The sequence below is a fragment of the Astyanax mexicanus genome, chromosome 5 (genome assembly GCF_023375975.1).
Source record: "Astyanax mexicanus isolate ESR-SI-001 chromosome 5, AstMex3_surface, whole genome shotgun sequence".
Lineage (NCBI taxonomy): Eukaryota > Metazoa > Chordata > Actinopteri > Characiformes > Acestrorhamphidae > Astyanax > Astyanax mexicanus.
In genome coordinates this window covers 43,183,069-43,193,134 of record NC_064412.1, presented here as the reverse complement: position 1 = coordinate 43,193,134, position 10,066 = coordinate 43,183,069, and the positions used below count along the sequence as shown (strand labels likewise).

The 10,066-nt window shown below is 41.2% G+C and overlaps 1 protein-coding gene across 2 annotated transcripts; it reads right to left on the bottom strand.

Annotated features, from left to right (window-relative positions):
- Positions 1-5,907: 5,907 nt before the first annotated feature.
- On the bottom strand, positions 5,908-9,710 carry pou3f3b (POU class 3 homeobox 3b). 2 transcript variants are annotated; one of them, XM_015602667.3, is made up of 3 exons: positions 7,457-9,710; positions 6,973-7,068; positions 5,908-6,695 (listed from the first exon to the last, which is right to left on the bottom strand). In XM_015602667.3, exons 1-3 carry the CDS (start codon positions 8,813-8,815, stop codon positions 6,669-6,671), a joined length of 1,482 nt encoding a protein of 493 aa, XP_015458153.3. In that variant the 5' UTR covers positions 8,816-9,710; the 3' UTR covers positions 5,908-6,668. The 2 variants fall into 2 exon arrangements, with proteins under 2 accessions (XP_015458153.3, XP_022531226.2); XM_022675505.2 differs by having other exon boundaries at positions 7,466-9,710.
- Positions 9,711-10,066: the final 356 nt, after the last annotated feature.

The window sequence follows — 10,066 nt, the reverse complement described above, 5'->3', positions numbered from 1 at the left end:
GTTAGAAGAATATGTTCCTTGATGAACCTTCAAGAAAACTTTGGGCGCTTCCATTGACTTTTTTTCTAAAAGCCTTTTCCTGAAGGTTTTGAAGAGCACCTTAAATGGCCCTCCATACCCATAATAATACCTCAATGCTTTTAACAGTGAAGTAGTGTTGGTTGCTAGGCAGTTGCAATGATGTTCTAGGTAATTGCTAAGGTGTTGTTTGTTAAGTGTTACTAGTGTTCTTCTATCACACAATTATCTGTGCACACAAATCTGCACCCCATCCATTCCTATATAGGAAAAATGATTTACATGATTAAATGTGTGTTGCAAAACAAAAGTTAAATTCCTTGTTACAAGTACAAAAAGATGGTTCAGGGGTTCTATGACTATTGTTTTTTTTTTTTTTTTTTACAAAAGAATCACTAAAGACCCGAGACATGAAATGTGATTGGATGGGCATAATTTTATTATATATATTTTTTTACTTTATTTCAAATGTTCTGAATCTGTAAAGAGCTGTCAGTTGAACTGTTTTTAGTGGTTCTGCTCTGAGTCCACAATTAAACAGTAAAATAATGGATGTTTTTGAAAGTAAAATCATACAGAAGAACAAAAAAATAATCTTGAATTAAATGAAAGTCAATGTAAATAGTCACCTTGGAGCATTCAAATTTCTAACAATGTTAAAGAAGCCTAATAGATCTAAATCACAATTCTGTAAAATGGGTCAGTTCAATTATATATAAATTGTACATATTTTTACATTATTATTTATACATTGCATAAAAAAAAGTTCTAAAGAGTTCTAAAGAGAACTCTTAAGTTGATTATGTTTTTCTTGGAAATGTTAACAAAATTGACAGAAGCACGGAAGGCCATCCTAAATGAACACAACTAATCGCACTCATATGCGCCTATTTCTGGGGGCTTGTGGGAGCCTGTCGAGCGCAGAATATCTGAGGAATAGCGCGTCCGGCAGGTGGCGCTGTTGAGCCGTGCACGCGCCGCTCTGCTCGAAGCTTCTGAAAACAGGAGCTTTTTCTCCCTTGTGAAATTTTTTGACTGGGTCAAAGGCAAAACAACACACATATATGTTTGTGTTTGTGTGTGTGTGTGTGTGTGTGTTGTTTTTAAAAACGTTTTTGCGTTCAAAAAAAATCGTGTTATGCGTAATTGTTTTGTAGTTATTTAAAAGTTATGTGCTTTGCCGTTTGACAAAGAGCTGGTGCAGGAAAGCTTTATTCAGGAATTTCTATGGTGAATTTATTATTTATTTGATCTTAGTGTAAGTTTCTTTTAAGATTCACTATTATTATTATTATTATTATTATTATTATTATTATTATTATTATTATTGTTGTTGTTCTGCTTCTTCTTCTTCTTCTTCTTCTTCTTCTTCTTCTTATTATTATTATTATTATTGTTATTAATATTATTATTATTATTATTATTATTATTATTATTATTATTATTATTATTATTATTATTATTATTATTATTAATGCCAGTAGTAAATGTCTTAGTGGTAGCAGTAGTAATTTATTATTATTTTAATACTTTATTTACCCAATTTAAGTCTGTGATTTTACTTTCTCGTGCCGAAACGTGTTATTTGTAATACATCACCCAGCTACAGATGTGAGGTCAAAAGCAGTTTGGAGTATACAAAAAACTAAACCTGAACCGCGGTGACCAGAAATCGGGTTTGCGCGCGGAGTTTACTGTTAGTGCGGGACGTTTGAAATGCTGATGTTTCGTGATTATGCAAAAGCAAACCCCGCACATGCTAGGGATGTGACCTGTAAATAAGTGTTGGGTATGTGATGGGGGGGAGTTGGGTTTGAGTCCACGGTACTAGGTTCGTGAACAGTCCCAGTCCCGAAATGCGGTGCTCAGAATGGATCATGTTTCTGTAAGGACTCTCTCTGAGCTCTGGTGTTGTTGTTGAGTCTCTCTCCGTTGGGCTAAACCAGCGCCAGAGAGCCTCCTCGAAACCCTGCGGTCCACAGTTCTGTCCCGGACTCTTTGGGTCAGTTTCCCGGAGCTTGACAGGAATTAAGCCTAGTAGTTGACTATATTTTTACATTTAGTTTGAAATATATGTTCAAGGCGCTGTGTAATCCCTGTCAGGGAAACTATCCCAAAAATGTCCAATACGCAATGTGAAAGAAATAACATGTCGTTATAATTTTCACCCTTTGTTAACCTTACCTTTTTCTCTGAAAACACGCAGTGTATTCGTGATCCAACCCTAAGATCAGTCTGACCAGGTTAGAGAAATGATCCTCCACCTGACTCGCGCTACGTCACCCTGCTGCCGGTGGCCTGCACCCAAGCAAATGGCCAGGCCGTGCACTCACCTGGGGATAGGTTTTGGCCCTCGCGCATGCGCATCTAAGTACACCAAATTATATCATGTAGTCGCTCATCTTCTTTTCATGTAAAATAGGAAAAATATTTACTTTAAAGACTTACTTTATTGAAGATTTAGACTTTATTTATACAAAAATATAAGGAATAAACAAGTAAAATCCACAATATAGTGATATACGCAAAATAGTTCTATACTTTAAATTACATAAATTTCTAATTGTTTTCTCGTTTATTATCTTCTCGAGAGAACAGCAGAACCCACCTGGGGCTCTTCTGTAGGTTGTCAGGTTGGGTGAATGGTGTAAATGTGCCTTGTTGTTATTCTGCTGTTTTAAGAGACGCGGACTGTGAAAGACTGTGAGAGGCTTTAATGTCCCGCTGGAGAGTGGACCTGCAGCACCTGCGCCCACCGTGTCCCCAGAGTGAGGGGCTGGTGGGACACCAAGTCCTGAGAGCTCAAACTGAGCAGGACATAGACTTCTAAAGGCCGCCTGTGTAGCCACGGCGCGCATATCCAACGATATCCCCCATCAGAACTTATGTACAATATAACATACTGCTTTTACCAAATATATTGGGAAATAACTATTAATTTACACATTATTTTTATTATTATTATTATTATTATTATTATTATTATTATTATTATTATTATTATTATTATTATTATTATTATTATTGTCGTTATTATTATTATTATTATTATTATTATTGTCGTTATTATTATTATTATTATTATTATTATTATTATTATTAGTAGTAGTAGTAGTATTAGTATTATTATTAGTATTAGTATTATTCTCGTCGATGTGTTGTTATTTTTGAATGTTAGTGTTATCATTATTTATATTATCATTGGGTATTTTTATGGTCTCTTAAATAGAGACAGAAGCCAAATTCGTATGAAAGAATTGCAAAACAACGCTCCTTTTTATTGTTTTACTATTAAAGTTGTCACATGGTGAGTTTACTCTCATAATTATTTATGTTACCTACTTTATCTGATGGTTTCTAAAATGTTTTGAAAAGTTCGGTTCGGAAAAGATTTTTCTCTCAAAAACATATATTACAGATAAAAACATGTGCAGTTATTTTCAGGCCTTTTAAAAAATCACTTGTTCATGTCATAAGAGTTTAGCTAACAGACATAATTTCTACTCCCACCCACCAGTGTTTAATATAGTGTGTCTCTTTCAACATATGTTTAAAATAGAAAATCTGACGTAGTCTAATGCGAGTAGACTAAAATTTTATTCTTAGTATAACTGAAGGGAGAAATAATTTAATTTATAATTAAAAATAAACTGTTTTGTCTTTTTAGATCGTCAGTGGTGCTGTTTACTAACGACAGTTGGGAAATTGTGGTATCAAACGACAGGGCTAAAACACGCCCTACTGTAAGAACCATGTGAGTTATTTACGCTGCTGGGACATTAGGCTTAACACTCCGAACATGTGTTCACTAGCAAACACTAGTCTACCAACGAAAAATTTCCAACCGTTTCATTAAAACGTTTTTTCAAACGATTAATATTTCACAGAAGTATTGGTATGACCCTTTTCTGCCTGAAACATTATTTAGTCTTTTTGTAAACCATTCGATGCTGTGAATGTCGAGGAGTTAATCTTTTAAAATGTATCAATACATTTATTTTGCTTGCATGTTAACGTCAATAAGTTTTACAACAGCCATACTCTACAGGCTGGATTTAATCACAAATCAATAAATGCATTGATACATATAAATGATACTAAAATGTAATACTAAAAAATATCCACGAATTACCATCCCAAGCAATAACAGTGAAATTTTCCTTAAATGGTCATGTTGGCAGCGGCATCTGTGACACTGCTGCTGACAAAAGTGTCTGTAAAAAGTAATAAAATTAAATCTCTGGCTGCAGATTTTGGTGAATGTCAATAAAAATCCCGTTCGTTCTTCAATGGCGACCCCCCCACACACACACTCATTCAGGTTATACCAAATCAGAGTGAATGCCAGCCTGCCACCCCTATTATTGGGGACAAAGAGAGGGGATGCATACTTGTATAACATTGATTGAATTCGGTTGCTTAGCAACTCGTGTATGGGAATATGGGAAATCATCCGCGAAATTTAAATTTTTGGAGAGAGCGGACTGCTGAATAGTCAACCACGGTAGAAAAGTGTAAGATAAAGCAATTCCGTACAATTTCACATTTTTCTTTTTTTAGAAATCTTTTCTTTTTTACTCAGAACTGAAAAAAAAAAAACCAACGGCTCAAATTAATGCCATGATAACTCGAATATTGTTAACAATAAAACGCTCGTTTGGCGTTTTTTAATTGTTAACGAAAGCGTTTATTATTATTTTTTTATTATTTAATTATTTAATTTTCGGTTCGAACGCGTGTTTTTAAATATGCTGAGCATAACATAAAACAATAATATGTTTGTTTGTTATTTGTTCAAGAACGTACTTTAAAGTACCCAAACACCTCTGAAAATGTTTGAAAGTTCAAGATGTTGACTTATTTTGGGCCTAATGTATTTTGACAATACCCTAAATTAACTGGTTGCAAGAAATAAAACAGTTCCAGAAATAATAATAATAAAAAAAAAACAGAAAATAACCTACCCTAATGTGACACGTGTCATATCACTGAGGTAGTATTAAGGAACAATAACATTAGTGGGAAAAACACACCTAGTACAAATATATGCTATTACTCTGTGTGTACGTGTGCATGTGTACTGCATTAACATGGCCTACGTTTTGATGGTGTGTACCGAAGGCATGTTGGGCATCAGGCAAACAGAATATAAACCCATGAACCACTCGCATTATCGCCTTCGTTTTACATTGATGTGTTTATATTTTGTCGAACGTCCCTCACAAAAATCACAACAAAAATCTCAGCAACACTATTCGACATTATTTGATCCACGCTATTTAGATTACTCTACACTCACAGGATCATGCAGCTGCGGCAGCAACGCATGCAGGATAGCAATATCCCGTTTTCCGTGATTTTTTCAAGGGTTGACAGCTGTCACAAAAATGAGGAATCATGACCCAGGTACAAATGTGGCCTACAGTAAAAAATAAATAAATAAATAAATATATACACATATAGGCTAACCAGCTGCATCCCTCCAACCTCTATGACTGGCCACAGCTACAAACCTATATAGGCACCTCAGCTTAAACAGCCCTGCACTGCCCCGAGATAAGGGACTAAGCACGAGGTGAATCTGCACGGTGTAACACGGGGTCAGTGCACAAATATAATAAAACTGCATTTAACAAAGAGAAAGTGCAGTCCACAAGTAAAGGCCTGTAGCGCAGGCCTAAATCTTATCTTATTTGACTGTTTAAAACGTGAACTGTGAATAATGATGGTATCATAATTGTTCCAGCTCGTCTCTGGGTAATTTAACTTTAAGTTAGCTCATGCTAACAAACAGTTATAAAAAAAAACATACATTAACATTTTTGCACCAAAATAACCACTGCTAAAGAAAATTACGCTCTCCAGCATTTTAGGCAAAACACACAATCATTTTTTTCTTTTTCATTCTAACAAATTTATTGTTCTCAATCATCTCTTACGGAATCACTACTGTAAATTAAATTACAATCAAATCATCACATGAAAATACCCTTGTTACCTACTGCCAAAGTCAGCTCATATTGATTTGTGCTCGTTCAAAAACAAAAATAGGTATAACGAAAAATTTCATCAAGGAAAAAAAAATCAGGGAAGAGAACATTTTTTTCACAAGTCTGGGGAAGAAATAAATTACTGTTTGGAATAGCTCATATGTATCCAGAATAAAATATTAAAAACAAAGCATTTTAATGAAAAATATAAAGTAAATAATTCTGATCAGCATCTGATCTAATGAATCTATATATTGCCGGCTTTACATAGTCTCGTTTATGAAAACCTACCAAAGAATACTGCTTGGAAATGGCAGCATGGAGGGTGGGGGTTGTAGGGTGGGGTGGGGTGGGGGACACATCCACAGCTCTGGCCCCACTCGCGCAGAGAATTTCAAATAAGTGCAGCTGAGGAATTGTCACTTCAGTCTTTGTCTTTGTTTCAAATGTCAGTCTTTGATTTTAAATTCGCTTCCCAAAAAATCCGTGTCACGTTCAGTTCTTTACATAAAAAGGACTTTCGAAAGAAGTGATCTTTGAGATCAGACAACAAGGGCAGTCTTTAAAATTTCGGTGTGTGTGTAAATGTGTTTGTGTTCATGTCCGTAGAAGCTGGAAGGCAAGGAGTGGAAGAAAAAATCCCATTCCGTCGTTGGTCTGTCAAAAAATGAATCCATGCAGTCTTCTCTGCAAAACAACAATGTAAGTTGGAAGCCACTGTGAGTTCAGATGTTCACTGTTCAAAACAAAATACTCCCCGAATTTCTGGGAGTGGTGGTGTTGGAGAGGGGGTTTAACGTCCCATCTCGACACATACAAATTGCCTCTCGAAAACAGGACATTTATAAGGGTGTGCGGTGGGGGTAGGGGTTGTGGGTGTAGTGGTGGTGGTCGTGGTGTCAGGGGGGAGAATTTCTAAATGCTTGGTTTCATTTCCCAGTTGAAGTCAATGCGCCAGAATTACCTGATGGAACGAACTTGTAGCTGTCACCCTCTGGTCGCCCGGCTCGCTCGGCCCACATAAACTTGCGTCTTTTAAGTAATCTACTAAAAAATGTCCCTGAAAGAAAAAAGCAGACACAACCTTTTAGGTTAAGACATTGGACGAGGGCCTGCAAGAAGGTTTTTTGTTTTTAAGCGGGCGGTGGGTGGGTATGGGAAGGGGGTTGGAAGGGGTTAAGAAAAAGGGGGTGTATGTTTTTCTGTTTTTTGCGATTTCTCTTTCTGGTGAAAAATATATAACACATCTGCAGTCTCATTCATATTCCCTCACAATCACAGTATCAAAATGTTTTGGCTATCTCGGTGATAGTCTGTGTGATTATTCTTATATAAAATAGGTTTTTGTTTGCTTTGTTTTGTTTTTCTTAGTCTTTGCATACGCTGCTCTACGTCTCTGTGAACATTCGTTTGCAGTCCATGGAGGGGGGCGGTGTGTCTGCACTCACATTTCCGACCTGAGAGTACACCTCCTCCGGCGTCTGTGGTACTCCGGGCGGCGTCATCCGCTTCTCCTTCTGCCGCCGGTTGCAAAACCACACGCGCACCACCTCCTTCTCCAGCTGCAGGTTGTCGGCCAGCGAGGTGATCTCCTGCGCCGAGGGCTTGGGGCACTTGAGGAAGTGGCTCTCCAGCGCGCCCTTGACGCTCACCTCAATGCTCGTGCGCTTCTTGCGCTTGCGGCCCTGCGCCGCGATCTTGTCGATGCTCGTGGGGCTGCCCGTGGACGAGTCGGCCTCCTCGAGCCATTTGTTGAGCAGCGGCTTGAGCTTGCACATGTTCTTAAAGCTTAGCTGGAGAGCCTCGAAGCGGCAGATGGTAGTCTGCGAAAAGACGTTGCCGTATAGTGTCCCGAGCGCGAGGCCCACATCGGCCTGCGTGAAGCCGAGCTTGATGCGCCGCTGCTTGAACTGCTTGGCGAAATGTTCGAGGTCGTCCGAGGTCGGCGTATCCTCGTCCGAATGCGCCTCGTGGCCGTGGTGACTGGCCGGGTGGTGTGAGTGGTGAGGCGGCGGCGGCGCCTGGTGGTGATGCTGCTGCTGTTGCTGCTGCTGCTGGTGATGGTGGTGATGATGGTGATGGTGCGGGTGGTGCGGATGGTGCGGGTGGCCGGCGTGCTCCAGCTCCGGTGTATCCCCGCGCACGAGTCCCGCATGCACAAGGCTCTGGGCACCCGGCGCGCTCAGCATGCCGTTGACCGTGAAGCCACCGGGCTGCGAGTAGATGAGCGACTGCTGCGGCTGCGCCTGCTGCTGACTTATGGACGAGATGTGTGCTGCGGCAGCGGCTGCTGCGGCCGTGGCAGCACCCCACGCGCCCGCATGTGTCTGATGCGGCCCCAGGTGGCGGTGGTGCAGCGCGGAAGCTGTGTGTAGATCGTCCCGGGCCGAGCTGCCCTTCACGTCCTGCTGGCCGCCCTGGCCGCCTTGCTGCCCCCCCTGGCCTCCTTGTTGGCTGCCCTGCGGGCTTCCCGCCATGCCCACGGGACTCGTTGACCAGGGCGAGGCGGCCTCGGCAGCGGCCACCGCCGCGGCGGCTGCAGCGGCTGCCGCGTGCGGCAGAGACGTCACCCACTGGTGCGCGTGGCTCAGCATGTGCGCGCCGTTGCTCGCCGCCGCCGCCATGGCGCCCGGCATGAAGTCGCTCTGCGCCATTTTGACCGCTGGCTCGCCGCGGTAGCCGCCGGACACCGACGTTACCGCGCCGCCGCCCCCCTGCATGCCGCCGCCAGAGTCTGAGTGCACGATGGAGCCCGATGACAAGATGCTGCTGCTGGGCAGGTACGGATTGGAAGCCGCCGTGGCCATTCCGCTGGTTTTCAGCAACGGAGCTGCTGGTCAAACAAATCGGTCCCCCCTCCCTCCCTGCTTCTTTTTTTCTGGTACAAACTTTTTTCTTCCTTCTTTACTTCTTCAACACAGGCAAAACTGTAATCTCATGAATTATTCAGAACTTTAAAAGTCTGACCAACACCACTAAAAGTGGCTTGGACAAGTAAAGAAAGATGCAGGAAAAAATATTTAAATAATAATAATGTTTAAAAAACAAAAATCCGCAGGTTTTACTGTTCGGAAGTTCATATGGCTCACTCCATAATTCCTGTTTTTAGGTGGGTGTCAAAAACCCCTTGGAAGTCATCAACAGTCCTCCAGGATTTGGCAGTTAGTTGAAAAAATGAAGAAAATAAATAAAAAAGAAATGTGGAAATTTTTAAACAAAACTTCACGGCCTCAATAAATTTCAGATGGCAGCACACTTACAAAAACAACAATAAAAACAGAGTCCAAACAACCGAAAATATCAAAACGTGTTTCTTTCTCCTCCCTCAGGTTCTTTTGTAATCTGCTCACAGAGATTCCTCTTCCTCAGGTCCCCCTCCTTTTTATCCCCTTCTCTTTTCTTTGCAGATTCTTTTTCTTTTTGTGCTGCTGCAGCCCGGTACGCTGCTCTCCCTCTTTGTTCTGTTTTGATGTGTTTAAAGCTGCCAAAGCGCTCCGGCTGAAGTACAATCCAGTATTACGGCGCAGAGGCTGCGTTTGCAAGCCTTCTTTCCCATTCGCTCTCTCTCTCTGTCTCTCTCTCTCTCTGTCTCTCTCTCACTCTCTCTCTCTCTGTCTGACTGTCAGCTCCACTCCGTCCCTCCCTCAGCGCTCGCGGACACGCGAATGTTTACCCCCGCGCCGCGCGCAGCCTCCGCGTCTTTGCCCCCCTCCACTTCATCTCCCCCTATACCCACCAAAATACTGGGAAGTGGAGCGCACTCCTCCTCCAGATTGGACGGTGGAGGCAAGATTGACAGGTCGAGGGAAGCCCGCTTCAGGCGTCCAGACCCCGCCCCTTCCCCCTTCCGGCCATTCCAATTGGCTGCGTTTGAATTCAAATAAATAAACGTAAATAAGCACTTTAAAAATATAATATGCTTGCCCGTTCAATGCTCGTGAAAGCTACATCGTTTACGCTGGTGTGTAGAACTGTATACTGTGGTTGATCATATATATATATATGCTAACTGAAATCAATGGCAACTGTAATTTCATTGCAGGAGAAATTAAACTTAT